The sequence below is a fragment of the Filicampus tigris genome, chromosome 16 (assembly GCF_054856515.1).
Source record: "Filicampus tigris isolate MCC_2025a chromosome 16, RoL_Ftig_1.0, whole genome shotgun sequence".
NCBI classification, from domain to species: Eukaryota; Metazoa; Chordata; class Actinopteri; order Syngnathiformes; family Syngnathidae; genus Filicampus; species Filicampus tigris.
This window is the reverse complement of record NC_141232.1, coordinates 6,971,417-6,991,881: the sequence shown is the minus strand read 5'-3', so window position 1 is coordinate 6,991,881 and position 20,465 is coordinate 6,971,417. Positions and strand designations below refer to the sequence as shown.

Genomic DNA, 20,465 nt, shown 5'->3' with positions numbered 1-20,465 from the left:
AAACACGAGCAAATCCGCACACACATGGCATTCAATCTCGCGGACATACTAACGTCCCATAAACCCACTTCTTAATCCCAAAGCTGTTTTTATTTTTTTCCCCCCTATTTTGTGGCCACTGTGTTTCGCATCACCATAAATCCCCCTCTAACTAAGTCTCGCCCTCCCTCCCACATTCTCTCCCATCCTGCCTCACTCATCCAAAATCAGGCACAGCAGCTGGCATCATCATCATTATTACCCTAACCCTGTTCTGGAACGTTCGCGGGCGGACAGTGTACCTGGACAAGGTCGCTGGCAGACAACCTGCAAGGATGTCCAGGCCTATTTGTGGGACCATTTCCTAGATGCACTCACCAAACACGACACGATCGGACCGGCTTAAAAACGGGAATTGTGCCAAATCGGGATATGTAATGTCAGACGAGCGGCAAGAAGCATCTTTTGTGCCTGGTGATATAAGAGCCCTGATGGATTATTTTTAAAGGGATTTTTTTTTTTTGGGGGGGGGGGGGGGGGGATTTTTTTTTAAAGGTCCCTTCAGAAGAGTTTTTGAATAAGTTATTTTGGGAACGATTCAGCTACTCTTCAGCCTTTTCCCCCTTATACTTGTGCAAACACCCGCTGTGCTCTTACAAAACATGCATTCGCATCATAATAACCATTTGGACTATTGAGGGGAAAAAAATGAGGTGCGCGCTCTCGGCCGGTCGCAGCATCAGCACCAGCATCCCATGCGCGTGCCCGCACCGGTAGAGGCTATACCCGGGAAGAAGAGGAGTTGGAGGAGTTAAAGTTGGACCGGGGTGGGGGGAAAAAAAGAGAGGATGCGATGGGAAGACATTCTACCGTCTAATTAACATTTTCGATGCGGAGAAAAGGCGCCCTAAAGTGAAGGATGACTTGCAAAATATTGACTTTGTGCTTCTTGTGTTTGGCTGTGCGACGCTGCTCGTCACGTAAGTCTGGTCATGCGGTACATTTTTTGTCTTTCTCTTGTTATATTGGTATTTTTCGCGTCTTTTTGTGCAAAAAGTTGCTAGCATTAACGAAGCAGCGAAGGGCATATTGCTTCTGCATCGGAATCCTTGAAGGGCACATTGTCATGCTCTCTCAGTATAAATATTTCAATGCGTTTTTTTTTTGTTGTAATTGTTATTTTCAGCGAATGCAATTTTGGTTATTGCAGTCGGTCGTTTCGTGCTGTTTGCGTGCACGCAGACCGCGGGGAGGGAACAGCGTCAGACAGTCCCGCAGAATTAAGGTGAGCACGGACGGGACTGTCTGCATTGCAGTGCTTTCACCCTGCACGCAAGTTTGTGCCCGGCGCAGCCTCAACTTGCACTACAGGGACAACGCTGCAGAGTCGATGCGGCTGCGTCGAACATATCGTGAATATAAAACGTGAGCTGACCCTCAAGTGAGATTTAAAATGGAGACAACCGGGACCAGCCCACTGCAGCAATATTTTGGGGAAGGCATTACCTGTCAATCAAAAAGCTTGCACGTAATTTACCCTGGGGAGGGGTCAAGGATCCCCATGCTCAGATGGGCTGTAATTAATTGACGATTCAGTGCATGGTTGCAGATGAGTGCAGTTCTCTTCATTACAGAATAAAATGTATCAAATGCTCATTTGCATAAAATAAGTGTCAAAGTGAGGGTGAAATTCTGCAACCAAGGAAGTTTAACTATATGCAGCATGCCTGTCATGACTCAGTAGTTTTGCAATGAGAGAGGCTGGAGTGGGGAGGCATGGGCACCAGTCATGTGATGTGGCTTGAGAATACTTTGGGATATAAAAAATAATTTTGCAGTCAATGTTGTTTTGACCACATTCGCGTGCTTATTTTAAGTGTACAGTTGGATTGCTTACTGTGAACGAACCATCTTGCTTGATCAATCGATACACTTGCATTGAGTGGAATTTGATGGAGAGCTAAGTGGAGGCACCATAGTGGACGATTGGTCAACTTCAGTATGCGATATGTGCACAGTGGACATAGGAAAATTCAACGAGCATTGAACAGAAAGGTCCTAGGCGCCTTTAGTGACTACGAAAGGGTGCATATCATGACAAATTGACTTGAAAAGCTAACTTTGTTACTCGAAAGGCTGTCTCTAGTGCCAATTAGAAAGACTGCCTATAGTGCCTGCATGGAGGGCTTTCTGTATAGTGACAGGAAAGACTGCCTACCGAGCCAATAGTGATTCTAAAGTGTCTATAGTGCCAACTGCTTTAATCTACTTAGGAAAGTTGCCTGTAGTGCTTTAAAGGCTGGCTATAGTACCAATAGTAACCAGAAATGCTTCCTATAGTGCCAATAGTGATGGGAAAGACAGCTTAAAGTGACTTTTGTGATTGGATCTGGAGTGCTTATTGTGAATGTGGTCTAGAGCGTTATCAAATCTGCCTGTAGTGACTACAAATGCTGCCAATAGCACCCACGGTAGCAAGAAAGACCTCCTGAAGTACCTACAAAGGGTGCCTACAGCACCAATAGTGGTTAGAAAGGCAACACGTAAGGCCTATTGCAACTGCTGGCTATCATGACTTAAAATTACATGCAGCAATAACAAAGGCTGCATGTCGTCTCAACGGTGACTAGAAAAGCTGCCTATCGTAGCTAAAAGTTGCCTATAGTACCAAAAGCGAATAGAAAGGCTGCCTGCAGTGTCTCGAGTTCCTATTTAGGTTTTTAGGTTTCTAATTAATTGCCCGTGGAGATGAAAATATGGTGGCAAAGCACTACTTTTCCATTAGACAGGGCTACGGCCTGTGTAAATGAAGCTCCTCCCCTCACTTTCACATATTGCCTATTGTGATGACAAAGAGGGCTATATGTAGTATGTATAAAGAAAGGCTGCCCGTTGGGCCCACAGTACTGGACAAGCTTCATAAAGTGCATATACTGTAGTGACTATAAGGTTATCAACAGTACCAATCGTGACAGCGAGCGTCACAGGTCGGTGACGCTGCATGGGGAGAAGGTCCCGCCCATCCTCCTCCTCCTCCTCCTCCTGCTGCTCTCTGCATAGCGCTGCTGCAGGAGAGATGTGTCAGCTCAGTGGGCCTGTCCCACACTCCTACCAAAGACTGATGAGTCAGCACAAATAGAGCTGGCGCTCTAAATGTGGTCACACTGTTTCCATGCCACAGACGTTTACTGATGAATTTGTAATAGGTGCAAGGGAGAGGGAGGGTGGCTTGGGGGACACCTTGAAGGCACAACACAGACCTCAGGTTTGCAACTTGACAACGCCCTACAGTGGGATGCTGAGCTTTTATAGAGTGAGGCAAAGGAAACAGTTCACTCCCTTTTGGTACTTCAGGAGGAATTAAAGTCGATCAATATGTCTTCCATTAGATGCAATGCAGGTTTCCTCTTGTAGATAATTCTGGTTCTGGCTTGGGTTGTGTATTATTATGAACTCCGTCAGAGGATGCAGGAAGGTCACATTAACCTTGCCCGCCGCGACTCAACAACCTGGGGATGTCCTTGAGGGCAAAGGCATTGAACAATGCTAGGGTCCTCCCTTTTCATATTTACGTTCTGTCTTCTCAAGGTGTGCGACATTCATCCACTGCCGTGACACAAGCGAGATGAGGAAGAAGGATATTTTTTTTAATAGTTGGAACAGCAACTCGCCTTGACACGACGTGAAAAAGATTTTGACAGAATGCTGCAAGGCATTTATCTTAGACCCCGGTCATTTTTGTATTTTCTTGAAAATGTAATTCACAAATTTTACCACTTGGAAAGTGTGGGGAAAAAAAAGAAGACATCAAATAGGACAGGAGCAGTGAGTCCAACATTTCTACAGCTATGAGATGAAGTGAGTATCAAATAGGACAGGACGGGTCAGGACAGGACATGAGGGATGATCTAGGCAGTGCTACCATGTGTGAATAAGGGTCGAGATGAGTAGCAAATGGGACAGAACACGCAAGGACAGAACGGGACAGGCTAGGATAGGACAGGCTAAGCAGTGCAATACCATGTCAGGAAGAGATGCAGCAAGTAGTAAATAGGACAGGACAGGAAGTGATAGGACAATGGGGGGCAGGGCGGGACGGACCAGGACAGGATAGAAGCAGCAAGTCAGGCTGTGCTACATCCTGTGAGGAAGGCACGTGTCAAGTTGCAAATAAGACAGAACAGGACAGGACAGGAGCAGTGCAAAGCTGCATCCAAATGAGAGGACTTGATCATAAGTACTGTTTCTGCATTTGCATAATAGTTTGGGTTACACAACACCAAGCAATTGAAATCCCATGGGTTGAATCGCTCATTCATTTGAGTTATCCGAGGTATGCTGTGCCTTTTACTTCCGAAGCTAAATTAGAATTTTATTCGCCAGAGCACTCACTAACGTCTAATTAAAATACAAAAGGTCTGATAGTGCGGCGATAAAGTGACTTCAATTACTGTTCTCATTTATAAAGCTCGAGGAGCAATGTGGGTGTCACGCAAACTCACACTCCCTTTTTTTCCCCAATCCTAATTTATTTACCCATAGAAGAATGCGTGGACCCGCTGGTGTCTGGCCTCTACGCCTCTTCCTTCCTGGCCTCCTCTAGATATAACTTTCTCTACTCTGCCAATTTCGCCAAATTGTATGGTAAGTTTCGAGGGTATTGTTATCAATGATACTAATCTCAGGGAAGTATTCATATCACAATTGTCTGGTAAACACGTATTCTTATTCCCCGCAGGCAGCAGCGGCTGGTCACCCTCCCCCAGAGATCGGCAGCCGTGGCTGCAGGTGGACCTGGGCAGGAAGTACCGCCTAAGGGCCATCGCCACCCAGGGCACCTTCAACTCGTATGATTGGGTCACCAAGTATACCCTTCTATACGGGGACAGGCCGGACTCATGGACGCCATATATAATGAAAGGAGGCAACTCGGTGGGTGTCACAGGAGGGGGGCATTAAATCCGTGGTGGGTGACTGTCGGGACAAGATTAGATGTTTTTCCTGGGTCACTGTGTAAATGTATCCTAAGTGATAGTCAAATTAGCAAAGACGGATATACTGTAGTTCCAAGGATTACTTGTGCACAAAACTACCTACATCCGATTTAATGTATACACATTACAGATAATTCTGAAGTCAGGGAGTATATTACTGTGGTCATTGTCAACTGTCCCTAGACTGAAAGAAAGCACATTATCTCTAACACTGACAAATCTCATCTCATCGCCACTTTATCGCACCGGCGTCTTAATAAGGCTGTGACTCAATAACACTCCCCCTTGTCTGTTTACAGACTTTGCCTGGGAACTGGAATTATTATCAGGTGAAGAGGAATGTCTTCCATTATGCCTTTACAGCCAAACACATACGCCTGCTTCCTCTGGCGTGGAACACAGAGAATGGAGGGAAGATTGGTGTGAGGCTGGAGCTGTTTGGATGCCATTATGGTAATAGATAAATTCAGCAAAGTCACAATTGGATTTGTTATCATGGCAAATTGGTAGGATTTTGTACAAAAAGTAACTTTAATGTGTAGAATACAGATACCCTGGCCTAAGGCCTCAGTCAAAATGTGCCCCATCCCCTCAGATTCCTATGTGCTACAGTACAATGGGGACGACTCGGTGGTCTATACGTACCCTGGGAAGAGGTCCCACACGCTAAACGACCACATTGCCATAAACTTCAAAACGCTGGAGCAAGATGGTGTGCTGCTACACAGTGATGGCGTTCAGGGAGACCTCTTCACTCTCGAGCTAAAGAGAGGTCGACTCCACCTACACATCAGCCTGGGTATAGCCTAACTTGAGATCAGAGCCATGTTTGCGGAACACTATGTCTTTAGCTAATTTCCCGTTTCTTTATTTGTTTCAGGAAGTAGCGTTATACACAAAACAGATGGTCGGACCACTCTGGTAGCTGGCAGCCTTCTCGACAACCTACACTGGCACTATGTCACCATTAAGCGGTCAGGCCGCCAGGTGAACTTCACTGTTGACAGCCATACGGTGACAGCCATCTGTAATGGAGAGTTTAGCCACCTGGATCTGGACAATAAGGTAGGCCAGCATCTTTGGCTTGCCAGCCCAGCATCTGAAGAACATGTCGAACAAACTGGTTTGTTTCTTTGTGTCTGTCTTTTAGTTGTATGTTGGTGGTGTAATCGAGCCAAAAATGCCTCACCTCCCCACCACCCCAAATTTTCGTGGCTGCCTGGAGAATGCCTTCTTCAATGGCATCAACATCATTTATAAGGCCAAGCAAGAAGAAGCAGACATCATCATACCAAGAAAGGTATTATGTCTAGAGTTTCGATTCACTGAGGAATAGTAGTAGAATGAGTTGGGATTTTTGTCCTCACAGAAAAAGATGCATTTTGCCTGCCGGGACATTCTTCTCAAACCGATGACCTTTGCCGGACCTAATAACTACCTACAAGTGCCGGGCTTCTTCAGAAGGCCACGCATGTTTGTGAAGTTCAAGTTCCGCTCGTGGGACTACACAGGGCTGCTCATGTTCACGCGCTTTGCCGACGACCTTGGCGCCCTGGAGCTAGGTCTTAGCGAGGGACAGATCAACGTCACTATCTTTCAGCCCGGCAAGAAGAAACTGCAATTTGCCGCAGGTGGGTTTATCGCGATCAAATTTAGTGGTGAGAATCCCCGATCTGACAAGCTTTTCTCCTGTGTCTAGGTTACAGGCTTAATGACGGTTACTGGCATTCAGTTGATTTGGCGGCCAGAGACAACCTCCTCACCCTCACAATCGATGAGGAGGAGGGTTCCCCGCTGAAAATCACCAACCCTTTCACAATACGTACTGGGGACCGCTACTTCTTTGGGGGTGAACTGCTAACCAAGATTGACTTAAAAACTAAATCTTATAATCTGTCATTCATCTATTGGTGTTCTTCTGCCCAGGCTGTCCAAAAACCAACAACACCATCAGGAAGTGTGAAACCAAGCTAAACCGCTTTCACGGTTGCATGCAGCATATTTTTATAGACAATGAACAGCTCGACATCGACATTATCTTACAGCGACAGTGGGGGCGATATGCTGAACTCTTGTTGGGAACATGTGGCATCACTGACAGGTGGGAAGCAACCTTTCACACTCTTGTTGCCCCTAATGTGAAGTCGCCTCTGATGTACATGGAAAAAACGTTCTATTGTGTTTTACAGGTGTACTCCCAATCCGTGTGAGCACGAAGGCAGATGTATACAGTCGTGGGATGACTTCATTTGTCTATGTGAAAACACTGGTTACAAAGGGGAAGTGTGTCACATGTGTAAGTATTGGACACTCAAATTTGATCCCATTTCTGAAGACGAAGCCACTCCGAATGATATGACTTGAATTATTTAATCCCTCACAGCTGTGTATAAAGAGTCATGCGAGGCCTACAGACTCAGCGGAAAGTACTGGTCAGGAAACTACACCATTGATCCAGATCTAAGTGGACCCCTAAAGCCATTTGAAGTGTACTGTAAAATGAAGTGTAAGCAACACCAATGACTTACGTCACCTTCCAGTCTTGTCAAATCATTATGTTCACCATGATCTTCCTCTTCCTTGGTATGTGTCCAGCATACAAAGCTTGGACTGTGATCTTGCACGACCGCGTGGATGGTACCAAGGTAACAGGGAGTTCAATTGACAAGCCGTACATCGGCAATGTCAACTACTGGAACGCATCTTGGGATGAAGTCACCGCCCTTGCCAACACCTCCTTGTACTGTGAGCAGTGGGTCGACTATTCATGCTACAAGTCCCGTTTCCTCAACACTCCCGGTGAGTCTGTCTACTAAACCGTGGAAATGAAAAGCAAGGATTAGTGTGCTGACACTCTCTCTGGTTCAGGTGGAAGACCTTTTGGTTACTGGATTGGTCGCAATAATGAGAGTCACTATTACTGGGGAGGAACGTTCAGAGAGGTCCAAAAGTGTGGCTGTGCCATCAACCAGACCTGTGTTGACCCCAAGTATCAATGTAACTGTGATGCAGACTACAGACAATGGTGAGACGAGGACACAATACTTATGGGGTCTGTAACACTTACGTGAATGTATCAGCATGGTCACTGTTGATCTTCAGGTACTCCGATAAGGGCTACCTGGACTTTAGGGACCATCTTCCTGTCAGGAGGGTGGTGGTTGGCGACACAAACAGGACTGGCTCAGAAGCACAGTTCACAGTAGGACCCCTTCGCTGCCATGGCGATAGTGAGCTCAAGACTTATGGTTCACTTTTTGAAGCTATTTGAGTTGCTTTGTCTCACTAACATTCCAATGTTTGCAGGAAACATCTGGAATACTATATCCTTCACCAAACCTGCCAACATAACCTTCCCCACTTTCAAGCCGGGCTCCAGCGCTGACATCTCATTCCACTTCAAAACCTATAGATACGACTCAGTCTTCCTGGAGAACTCCGACGATCACCTCAAAAACTTTATCCGAATAGAGCTCAACAGTGAGTTCAACCAGCAGTGAGCTGTTCTTCTCATTTGACTGGCCACTTTTGTGACTCTTTCTTCTTTCTTTCCAGCAACTCATAATCTTGTATTCGTCTTCATGGTGGGAGATGGCATCCAGAATGTGACACTACGCTCCCCTGTGCCACTCAATGATAACGAATGGCACTTTGTCCAGGCTGAGATTAATGTGAAATTGGCTCGGATCAAGGTCGACTACCAGCCTTGGACTGTCAAACGTTTCCCCAGCCAGACTTTTGTCACCATGAACTTTACGAATCCTCTTGTTGTAGGTAGGTGACTAAAAAAATGACGATCCATTAAAGGTCGCAGAAGCAAGTTGCAAAACTACTATCTTATGTTAGGTTCACGGAACCGCACCCAAAAACCCTTCTTGGGTTGCCTCAGAGGGTTACGACTGAATGGTGTTCCTCTGGATTTGGAAGGGAAAGTAGATGAAGAAAAAGGTATCAGGAGGAACTGTACCGGCCAGTGTCTCAATGCAACCATACCTTGCCGTAACAGTGGCCAGTGTATTGAGGGCTACGCTTCCTACACCTGTGACTGCAACAACACTGCATTTGACGGGTTCTACTGCCATAAAGGTGAGTTGTTGGAACAACTTGTCTAAAAACAGGAAAGGCATTAAGCTGATTTGCTTCTTACTTTGGCCTTGTTTAAGACATTGGTGCTCACTTTGAGCTTGGCTCCTGGCTGAAGTACAATGTGCGGAAGAAGCCAATATCCGACGAAGCAGCTTGGGCCAACTGGATTGATCCTCATTACGACAATTTCAGCCTGGGCTATAACGACACAGCAGACGACATAGAATTCAGTTTCAGTACCATCTACAAACCGGCCGTGCTGCTCTACATCAGCTCCTTTGTCCATGACTATATTGCCGTCGTACTCAAGGATGACGGTAGGGACCGCATGCGACGAGGCCATTCATCGCACAGCGTACGTCAATGCCATCTATTGACTTTCTCCACGCAGGTAGCGTGGATCTGAGGTATAAACTGGGACTCATCACCCACAAGTATGAGCTGACTCGCCGTAACCTTGCAGATGGATACCCACATTACATTAACATCACCAGACACAACAGGACCATCAAAACGCAGGTCAGTGCTCTGGTTCCTCCCACCAAACAAACACCTTAACAAAACAGTACAACTTTTGACCTATTTTGGCGTATATCATTCTGAAGACCCTGAAAGGTTGGAAAAGATACCTCTATTCTTCGACAACTCATCTTGATGTGAAGAGCTTCTTTTTTGACTGACTCACATGGTTTGGGCTTAGTTTTCATGATGGACAAAATCCAGCTCTACAGTTGCGCGATTTGAATCCCCGTTAGCTGCGTAATCTCAAATCCAGATAAAAAGTATAAATTGATCTCTCTGTCTCTACAGGTGGATTTTATGGAGCCCATTGTCGAAAAGATAACTTTAGTGGAGGACGCAAGATTTGACTCTCCAAGGTCCATTTTCTTGGGCAGAGTTATAGGTACATTCTCGTTTCCATGCCGAGAACGTATCTGTCCTTATTTTAAAGGACTGAATTTTCACCATGCCATGTGTCTCTCAGAGGTCGGCGACATCGACTATGAAATCCAGAGGCACAATGCTCCAGGCTTCATTGGCTGCATCTCTGGCGTGAGATACAACGTCTATGCCCCTCTAAAGGCTCTTTTCCGGCCGAATGAAACGGACCCTCCGGTGACGACGCAAGGATATGTCTCTGAGTCCAACTGTGGCGCCTTCCCTCCTGTTCTGGGTTATGTACCATGGGAGGTGGATCCATGGTTTACCACCATAGGTATGTCACTTCGCCTCCAAATACAGACGTAAAATGTAAACACACTATTTCAGTTCTTATTGTGCATATCTGCCTTTCAGATTATATTTACATCCATGATGACCTTGGCCTATTCTGGATAATAGGTGAGTCCCTCACTGTTTTAGGTATTGAATTTCGTTATTTGATCTTAAAAATCCATTAAATAAAAGTTCATAATGGGTCCAAAATGATATCGCCTTCAATTTATGACAATTTTGACATTTATGTCAAAGGGATGAAAGACTGAAGAAACAGTGATTGGCCAAAAATGTAGGTTAAGTAACAGTTTTCCATGTTCAACAAAATTACAATGGATCTTCAAAATGTCATATTGTATGGTCAATCTCCAATGCAAGATTCCTATATATTTCTCATGATTGAATCTCGGTGTCATTTTATTTCACTATAGAAGCCGAGTGCCCTCCGTCATTGTATTACAGCTGTGAGGACAGAGTACAGACTGTACTCAATTCCACTCGATCCATGTCTGAGACCTTTACCGGATCAGCTCAGTTTAGTCTGCTCTGGGCATAGTTTACGGCTCATCATCTTACTGCTAGTCATTGATAGACACTGCAGATTAATACGTCACCACCGGTCAGATTGAGTGGTATTATGCTAATGCCAGACGTTATTGTCAAAGATTAGAGCATGCATCCAAACAAAGGACATCCCAAACCTGCAATATAATTTGCGATGTGACACGGTACATCTTTTTGTAGATGTATATGATTGTGGAATTAGCGATGGACAAAATGGGGACATTTGTTTACACATTCTGCCAGGAAAAAGTCATTGATTAAAGTAAGATGGGTAAGAAAAAAGTGCTTAGTAATTGATTATTCCTACTTTTCAAAAAAGAAAGTTTCCATATACTGTGTATATACTGTGTGTGCCTATTAAAATTGCCACATTGGAATGAACAAGAAATACCATTACTTTTTAAATGTGGACTTTGTCATTTGAAGTTTTTAAAATATCTATTTATTTATTCCATTATATATATTGTTTTTACTGTTAAAGTGCCAGCAACTGTCAATCAATTGCATTCCAATCATTGCTAATAACCGATCAATTAGCCAATAATTACTGCACAGTAGTAAGATGGAAAAAGCAACCCTACAACGAACTTCCCGATTAAACAATATTCATTTAAATTAAACATAAAGAGCCAGATGGCGTCGTGAATACAGTCACTTGGGATGACAAATTCAGTAGAAAGGACAAAGCGGAGACAAACAGAAAGGACATCAAATGAACACTAATCACATTATCGTGCAGGGTATTCAATATTAGATTAAAGGAGGCCAAATACAGAGCATATGACAGTAATACCATTAAATTCACGGTGAAAACAAAATTTGGCTGATTGAAATTTGCTGATAGGGCAAAAAAAAAATATATGCACAGTTCCCCATCATGAGAGCATCTGTCTCTTGAGTGGTGCTTATCTCTCTCTATAACTGCTATTTCTACCCCATAGTCATTGTCATCCTGGCGCTGCTTCTTCTGCTGGCGGGCTTGTATAGCATTTACGTGTACGCGTACCAGCAGAAGGGCACCTACCGCACGAACGAGCCCAAACACCTGGAGTCGCCCAGCAGCGCCCGACCCCTCACGGAGACCCTGAGACGGGAAAAGAAGATCCTGCCCGAAATTGACGAGGAGTTCAGGAGCGGCTAAGATAATAAACCACACGTGGGACCACTGGGACAGTGACTTTGTGAAAGACTTACATACGTTACATATCTTTGCGTTGATTCTTTTGATTATATTGGTCGTCCTCTGAGGGTATCACTTGTGGGTTTAGCTACGATTACAGTTCATTAACGGGTCAAGAGCCTGCAGAAGTCAAAGGCATCAACATAACAATGCTAGTTAATACATGCTAACTACTGTAGTAGGGATGGCCAAGATCTCAGCAGTGGCCTAGGGATTGTGGGCTACATTTTCCCAAATCCCCAAAATTGATATAATAAATTGAGTCCAATTCAAACCACACATTTTTAGGTATTGTCATTCAATCAAACATTTAATTCACAGTACTTGTTGTTGTTGTTGGGTTTTTCCAATAGCCATTTGCGAGCCCTGCAACCTAACAACAGAATAGCCTTGATAAATAGATTTGAGATCAGATTTTTTTTTTTCTTTTTAGGGGATTACATCATCATTACATAAATTTCCAGTCCCTCACTGGTCATTACCTGTATTGCTTGGTTGTTGTTGGGTCATGCTGTGAGGTCCATGACTGAAGTATGTTCAATGGATTGTCCTTGTTGTTGCTGTCTTGGGAATCGTCTCTGCTATCCTGGTGAAAGACCAAAAGCAAGGCATTCAATTACTTTTTGGATACTACCCCCATCCCTGAATCTGTGGATGGACAAGCTGATTTACCTTATCAGTGAGATCCACTCTTGTAGTGAGTGTACTCATGAAGTCAACAGATGTCTGGAGAGTAATGGAGACCCAGAAGCAGAGTATTTGGCATTTCAGATATACACGGCCAGTCTTTAAAGTCCTGGTGTCCCCTGTTTTGCTTTATGAATATTGACAAATTACCTCCGACAGATTGACAACAGATTATCTTGCAATGCTGATCTGGCTGCAATCAATATTTGTAATAACTGTGTCACTGAGAGAGGAAAAGACGTCAAGGTCCAACAGGACAAAGGCCTGAGTCCGAGAGGGTCTCAAATATGATATGATACATCATATCATTCAACATATGGTCAATTGCCCATTGCGACTAGCTACCATCCAGGCCTCTTGGAGAAAAAAAGTACCACATTAAGTTAAACCCACAAGCAATAACCACTGAGGACAAAGCCAAACTACCACCAGAGTCACCAGGCTTAAGTTTTCCAATTCTTTCATCTCTTCTTTAGTCATCTATTTTTTTAACCCCAGTTTGTTTGGGATGCAATGCCTGGTGCTGTACAAAGTTGGTATTTTGTGAAGTTCAAGCCCCTCGAATGCGAGTCTCACACTGTCCTGCAGGGTGAAATACTGAAGTGCCTCACCTGAGCAAGTTTGCCCCCCCGCCTCCCCTCCAACCACAAAATCTTCCCCAGAAGGCTTTTGGATCCAAGAAAAAGGAATCAGACTTACTATTTTCTGAGCCCACTTGAGGCTACCGATATCCAACCGTATGGACTGTGTGAAACCTGCACCTTTAGCCGACAACCTGGTGACATCCCAGCTTGCAATGTGTCCATGCAAAAAAAAAGACAACCAAAAAACAGCTTGTTTTGTTGAATAAGCCAACCTGAGTGACACACGTCAGAATAGCATGAACATAATGATTGCAAGAGGTGCATTGGTTTGTGTATTGTGTATTCAAAGCCTAGCTACAGTAAGGCAGTGCATTACCTATACGAATGACACATGTATACGCAGTTCGGGAAGGCCATACTGTATTAGTAGTAGATCACAGCTTTGCTGATTGCAGTACCCTATCTACTATACCTGTTATTTAGTGCAGGGCTTCAGACTTTCATGATAATGATTGATAACGAGGTGTCCACCGTACGAGTTCTACTTGGATCCGTCTTGCTTGTTATGCTTTGTCTGGCTTTTAAGAAAAAAAACAATGATCGGTTGGAGACACTTACGTATAAACATACACACATTGTTATTGGGTGCTTTCACACCAGTAGTTCGAGTTATCACTCAGTTAGAAGAATTGGTCCCTTTCCACATTTTGTATCGTTGAACTTACGGTAGTAAAATAACAATACCCATCGGCATAGTTTCAGAGTCATGCAGCAAGTGAATATACATCAGTTATAAAACAGCTAGACATGCCCCTTAGTGCACTGCATTATGGATAGGAACTGAAAATAAGAACACACTACTAGAAACTGCTGGTGTGAAAGCGTCCTAAAGCACAAAGTACATGTACAGAGGACCATGATGGTGTAAAATGCTCATGTTTTACTTCCAATTCATACACATTTGCTAATAGATTTGTGCATCATGCCCTAGATCAATAGCTGAAAGCCGACTCACGCTTCGCTAGCGGCTAACTGTGTATGTGAAACAAAGTATAGCCTAGCATGAACACGACAACAAGCTTCTTTATGCCACTGATATGAGTTAAATCTGCAGATGCACAACAGTGAGGTGTGTAAAGCAACTTTTGGAATGTCACACAAATGTACTGCTTGCTCAGGATGGAGAAAGCTCTATTACTTGGTCCTTTTAGCTGTAATAAGCCTCCAAAGTGTACATTTGTTGGTTTGATTGTACAGTGACAAGATACTGATAATGTATGCAAATGTACAGATGGCAATTCTAGGCTCTATTTTCAAAGAGTGCGCTGTAAACACGTGAATGTAAATGACGTCATTGCTAGAATACAGGCGTGTGTGTATGTAAGCCTAGTTGGGCAGCTAGCACAGCAGTATCATCTCACTCACCATGCGTGGTCCCCCAAAATGTGTGCGTGTGTATGAGCGTGTGTGATGTTTTCACTGTTTTCCCAACTAGAGACAATAAACAAGCAGACGTGCACAGATGCCAACAACTCACTTCTGTAGTACAGCAGTAACAGTAAAGTACAAGTGGTGCCTTGTGATACAAATCAATTCATTCAGTGACTAAAAATTTGTATCCCAAAACATCTTTCCCCATCGAAATGAGTGGATTTGCCATTAAGAATGGAAGAATGTATCAAAAATGCTGCTTGTTGTGAAGTGCGTTAAATTCACTGCTTGCAAGTCAAAGCAAAAAAATCGGCCGTATCTCAAGGCACCACTGTATTCAATAGACATCAGGCGAGTGGGCATCAATGGATGCGTTGAATGGTGTGTAGAGCCTCAAATATCCACTAGAGGGTGACAATTCTTTTTCTTTTTAAGTTTGAAATGTACGGGTGTCCTGTCACTACTATCCATTTCATTAGGGACGCCGCAATGTGAACCACAGGTGCTGTTGACAACGCTGAAACAACTAACAACTCTCAGTACAACTACAACTACAAAAAAAAAAAAAAAAAAAAAAAAAAAAAAATCACATTGTCATATGAATTGTCAAATTGGATACATTGCAGGTGTACATAATGAAGTGCCCAGAAGTGATTGTGCTGTCTTAACAGAAACGATGATTACAGCTGTAACGTGGTCACACACTGACTATATTGCCATTCACATGTTTTTGTGTGTGACATTGTCACTGTAAATGCCCATTGTTGTTATTCTTATTGTATAAATCTAAGCCAAATTCACTTCAATAAAACATCTGAAGGAGCCCACTTGGTAATGTGTTAGTATAGTAACACAGCAACTCTAAACCAGTAAGGCACATTTTGTACAGTACAAAAATCTCATGGCACACCACCAAACAAAAAGTATGACTACGGAAATAAAAATCTTGTCTCAATGTACTCAATGCAAAATGCTGTGGGCCTTTTCAATGGAAAACAATTGAACACAAAGCGTACATGCACATATACACAGGAAGATTTGAAGTTTTATAAGGTTTATTGTACCTTCTGCCATCAAATTGAAGAAAATTATATTGTTGTCCATGTCACTATCAGTTGCTGGAATAGATAGATAGATGAACAAAGATGTACTCATAATTAATAAAGACTCATCTTTAGATAAATTAAATGAAATTGGATACTTTCCTGTGGCACCCCGATCATCCCTGCCAACCTTGATGGGAATATCATGAGGACTAAGGAGAAGCAAAAAATGAAACAAGACCTTCAGAAATAAGAGTCACACACTCCCAATTCTGCTAAATGAAGTACATTTTATTTTTGTCCTTTTTTAGTACATAACAATCATTTTAGAAACATAAGACTTTTCAAGCAAAAGATCTACCCGGTAACAAACATATGTACACACAGAAAACGTCGAAAAGTTGAAATGTACAAACACTCAGTGCGACCTGGTAGGGAAAACTGGCAGGCAAGTTACACAATATATATATTTATAAAACCCCAAAAATGAATCAAACAAAAACAACAAGTTAACAAATCGAGTCGGAGTGGAACTTGTCAACAAAAGTGAACAGGACACAACAATAAAGGACTAATAGTAGTAGAAGTAGTAGTAGTAGTTGCTAAGTGAGTGGTGCACCACTCGTGTTCACAATGTGGTAGGATAAACTATAAAATGAACTTTAAAAAAAAAAAAAAAAAAAAGTTGAAATCATATCAAGGCCGATGGGGAATAAAGCGCTTGGCTTTGCGAGCGTGTCATCCATCGTCGGAAGGTGTCAAAAGCAAAAAGGTGCAGCACTACACGGTAGCGTTCCTCCCTTCAGTCTCTTCTAACACTCCTTTTAGAATACACGTCCACCCAATCCCAAAAGACGCAACGGCACACCAACAGAAAGACAAATATTGAAATTTGCAGGAGGAATGATGGAGAAAAAAATAGCAGCTGGTGAGTATAGCTTAGTAGATCTGAGGTGAACTAAAACAGGAATGCATGTATTAAACAAAAAATGACCAAAAAACTAAAAAAATAAATCAGAGGTGGAATATGTTTTTTTTGTTGTTTTTTTTAAACGCCATCATTAAAAAATAGAGGTGCTTTCAATTCCACTCCTGTCATATAAATATCCATTGTGTGGTTCATTTGGCCAGTCACCACTTGAAGTGCTTCGGACACACTCATCTACATTCTTAATAATCAAAAGAAAAAGCACAACTGAATCCAATGGGAAATGAAGCGAGTCTCCACGCAACATTTGAACGGGCCTGAATAAATACCAGGAGAGGTGATGAGCAGGCCTGAAGGATAAATTAAATTAGGCAACATAGAAATCAAATGAAAGGAGTGGCACTTTTTTTGTTTGTATGAAACTAAGACAAAAAAGGAGTGTGAAAATACCTACAAAAAATACAAACAATAAATAAAAATAAATGAATTCCCTTCAGATTTTATCTACTTTTAAATGTTTGTTAGTTTTCGAGAGAGGATCACTAAGCCTTTTGAAATAAAAGACTTGGTTTTCTTCATATACTTTTTTTTTTTTTTTAATAATAAAAGTCCATCTGTGACAGAATTACTTCATTAAATTGCCTGTTGGTTTTACAGACAACACACGTTTCCCTTTACTGTGTCTCACAAGCCGTCCGCAAACATTACACGCAGGCGGGCGGTCCTCGGCATAAACAACAAGTCAATCCAAATCCAATAAAAAATCTTGGAAACAGGCTGACGCATAAACTGCATCTTTAAGCAAACACCTGCATCTTTTTGTTGGGCTCGGGTATTTTTGAAATTTGGGTTTGGGCAGAGCCGGCGACGGCAACAGCGGGGCTGGGGGTGGAGTCTGACCAGTCGGACACGCACTGAGGCGAGGGGCTGGACCAGGGCTCGGGTGACTCGGGGGAGGGGGTCAGGTAGGGGTGCTCAGTGGGCAGGTGCAGGTAATGCTTGGGCGTGGCGTCGAGCGCCGATGTGTAGCTGTGTTGCGAGGGCGGGGTGGGGTAATCCTCCGTGGAGCCCGGCTGGGGGGCCGGGGCGACGGCCGGCGGTGCGACGGCGACCCCCGGCGGCGCCTGCGGAGGGGGCTGCTGGAAGAAAGGCGGCGGGGCTTGCGAGGTCTGCGGCGTTGGGGGCGTGGACGACGCCATGCGGGTCATATTCTGCTGGCCGCTTATGGAGTGGCTCATAATCTGCTGCTCGCTGATGGTGGGCAGCTTCACGGGGCTCACGCTGGGCGTGGAGGTGACGGGTGTGGGTTGCAACATGGCGCCGCGGTACAGCTGCTGCTGGTGCAGCAGCATGCTCTGCTGCAGCGGTGGCTGCATGCTCTGCTGCGGCGGCGGCATGCTCTGCACCAGGTTCACCACCTGCTGGCCGCACTGGGAGCCGGGCGCCCGGCTGTGCCAGTCGAAGGGCACACTGACTGGGCTCACCAGGCCCATGTTGAGCCCCATCTGGCTTGACGGGCTCAACACGTAGCCATGGCCCACGTCGGACGCCATGGAGACGCGGCCCTGCAGGGCCATGCTGCCGTTGCCCAGGTCGTTGAGCTGCGCCAGAGACACGGCGAAGGGACCGCCGCCGTCCAGCATGCCGGCGTGCACCATGGGCGTGCTTGGGACTGACATTGACGAGTGGAAGAGACCCGGGGACGGCATGGCCACCGGGGACGTGGGGTTGGTGATGTAGCCGGCGTTGCTAGCGCCCCCGTGAGGCGAGTCCAGCGAGTCCACCGGTGAGAGGGTGACCGAGCTCTCCAGCAGGGCGCTCTGCATGTCCAAGGTCAGCTTCTTGTTGCGGGCCTTGACCGAGTCCTTCAGGCCGCCGCCGTGCTGACCTCCCAGGCCGGAACCCTTAGCCCCCGGCCGGCGGTTCTTCTTGCTCTGCGGGGTGGTCTTCAGGCTGGGTAGGAAGGCGCTGGGCGGGCACATGAGGGGCGACAGGGTGTGCCCACTGGAGAGGTGGAGCCCGGGCCCGCCGTGGCCCTGGGGGCTCCTCACAGTGTTGTACTCGTCCAGGAGCTGCACGATGTCGTGGTGCATGCGCTCCTGTGCGATGTCTCGGGGCAGCCGGTCCATGTGGTCCGTAATCTCGCGGTTGGCAAAATGAGCCAGAAGAACTTTGACGGCCTCGCAGCTTCCTTCGCGAGCCGCTAGGAAGAGAGGAGTCTCCTCCTGAACAACACACACACACGGGGTTAAGGATTCGGACGCCTTTTTTAGCGCTAGTTTTCCATCACTTTTCAATGACTTTGACATAACCTTTCAGTTTATTTCCAAGACTAAAAAATGTACACTTTTCAGTCAGACCACTGAAGATAGAAAAAAAAAAAAAAAACTCTCCAAATCGCAAACACTGTCATCGGTGTCCCAAAATCCGAGTCGAAATCAAGTTGCGATTCCGTGTCGATTCAAACTTTAATGAATAACCAAGCAATATTTCCATGACTTTTACAAACGTTTAAGCTAAATGTTATTTTTCAATAACTTTTCAGGGACCTGCTAAATGCGTTTAGCGGAGGCCATACCTTAAGATCTTGCATGTCTTTGTTTGCGCCATTCTTCAGCAAGGCAATAGTCGCATCCATGTTGTTAACAGCAGCAGCCCAGTGCAAGGCAGATTTACCTGGAGGAAAACAAACTCCGGTCAACATTAGCTACTTCACGTCGGTAAATACTAGGGCCCGACTCATTAATCAGCTGGCCGAAAATTGGGTCCATATTAGCTTTTTAAATCAGCCAAAAAATTGGCAGATTTTTTTGGGGCTGATTTACACATAAACACATTACAACAAGAGGAAAAACATATTGACATTCAAACTACACCCGCCAAAAAGATTTTCCCTCTGATATCAAGTTAAATACACAAGGACAAAATAATGTAAAGCACTCACATGCTATACTTGTAATTTATGTTAGGGAAAGTATTAACATAACAAATGATGTCGACACTAAACCAAGTTGTTCTGAAGCTTTTGCAAGCCATATCAAAAATGACGGGCTTCAAAATGGATAACACGAAGATAAGCAAAGCAGCTGCTTACCAAGTTCATCAACTGCATTGACATCTGCGTGGCAAGTGATGAGTTCCTCCACCATTCCCTCCACTGCCAGACGGGCGGCCAGGATGAGTGCCGTGGAGCCGTCGTACATGCGCGAGTCAAGATCTGTGGCCCTGTTTCGGATCAGGATCTACGGGAAGAGAAAGACGGGTTTACATCTTTTGTCGCACGTTTAATATCCCTTTTTCCAGATTTTTCCGCTTGTTCTCATGCGTACCTGGAACACTCCTTGCGCGTCCGCAGCCACGGCAGCGTGCAGGGGGGAGCGCCCGGTGTTGTCCTGAGCGTTGGCGTCCGCCCCGGCGTCCAGCAGTCTCTTTGCGGCATCGGCGCGGGCGTAGCGAGCAGCCAGGTGGAGCGCCGTCTCGCCCGTGCGATCCGTTTGGGCGGCGAGCGACGCGCCCTGGTAGATGAGGTCGGAGATGATGTTGGCCGAGCACTCCTCGCTCTCCTCCTCCTCGGCGATCTCGGGCTCCAGGCCGCCTCCGCAGAACGACGCCAGCATCAGCGGAGTAAAACCATCTGGTAAAACAGTACTTACTTAATATAGATATATACATATATATTGTGGTTTTGATTATATAGCTAGTTAGCTAGCTAGCTAGCTAAACTGTATACAGTATGTGTGTTTAAATAAATATATTATCCCAAATTGCTTTGCT

The 20,465-nt window shown here is 44.9% G+C and overlaps 2 protein-coding genes across 2 annotated transcripts in view; one reads left to right on the top strand and one right to left on the bottom strand.

Moving 5' to 3' along the window:
• Positions 1-206: 206 nt before the first annotated feature.
• Positions 207-15,547, top strand: cntnap1 (contactin associated protein 1). The gene is made up of 24 exons (XM_086056072.1): positions 207-959; positions 4,522-4,623; positions 4,718-4,911; positions 5,273-5,426; positions 5,569-5,772; positions 5,854-6,038; positions 6,124-6,273; positions 6,343-6,604; positions 6,673-6,822; positions 6,900-7,074; positions 7,163-7,269; positions 7,357-7,479; positions 7,569-7,772; positions 7,842-7,998; positions 8,076-8,203; positions 8,280-8,453; positions 8,529-8,747; positions 8,820-9,059; positions 9,137-9,376; positions 9,451-9,578; positions 9,870-9,963; positions 10,045-10,275; positions 10,356-10,400; positions 11,780-15,547. The coding sequence occupies exons 1-24, from the start codon at positions 899-901 to the stop codon at positions 11,977-11,979; spliced, it is 3,927 nt and encodes a 1,308-aa protein (XP_085912198.1). The 5' UTR covers positions 207-898; the 3' UTR covers positions 11,980-15,547.
• Positions 15,548-16,033: 486 nt separating this feature from the next.
• notch3 (notch receptor 3) overlaps positions 16,034-20,465 on the bottom strand; it is a 30,405-nt gene continuing 25,973 nt past the window's right edge. Inside the window, exons 30-33 of the mRNA XM_086055761.1 lie at positions 20,021-20,325; positions 19,786-19,933; positions 19,270-19,367; positions 16,034-18,916 (exon numbers count right to left, since the gene is read on the bottom strand). Coding sequence (XP_085911887.1) covers positions 17,489-18,916; positions 19,270-19,367; positions 19,786-19,933; positions 20,021-20,325 — 1,979 coding nt within the window. The 3' untranslated portion in view covers positions 16,034-17,488. The remainder of the gene's footprint in view (positions 18,917-19,269; positions 19,368-19,785; positions 19,934-20,020; positions 20,326-20,465) is intronic.

Excerpts from the sequence above, each read along its gene's own strand:
- cntnap1 (XM_086056072.1), top strand. The coding sequence starts at position 899 with ATGACTTGCAAAATATTGACTTTGTGCTTCTTGTGTTTGGCTGTGCGA. Across the intron at positions 9,377-9,450 it reads CGTCGTACTCAAGGATGACG|GTAGCGTGGATCTGAGGTAT; the intron begins GTAGGGACCGCA and ends TTCTCCACGCAG. Across the intron at positions 9,964-10,044 it reads TTTCTTGGGCAGAGTTATAG|AGGTCGGCGACATCGACTAT; the intron begins GTACATTCTCGT and ends TGTGTCTCTCAG.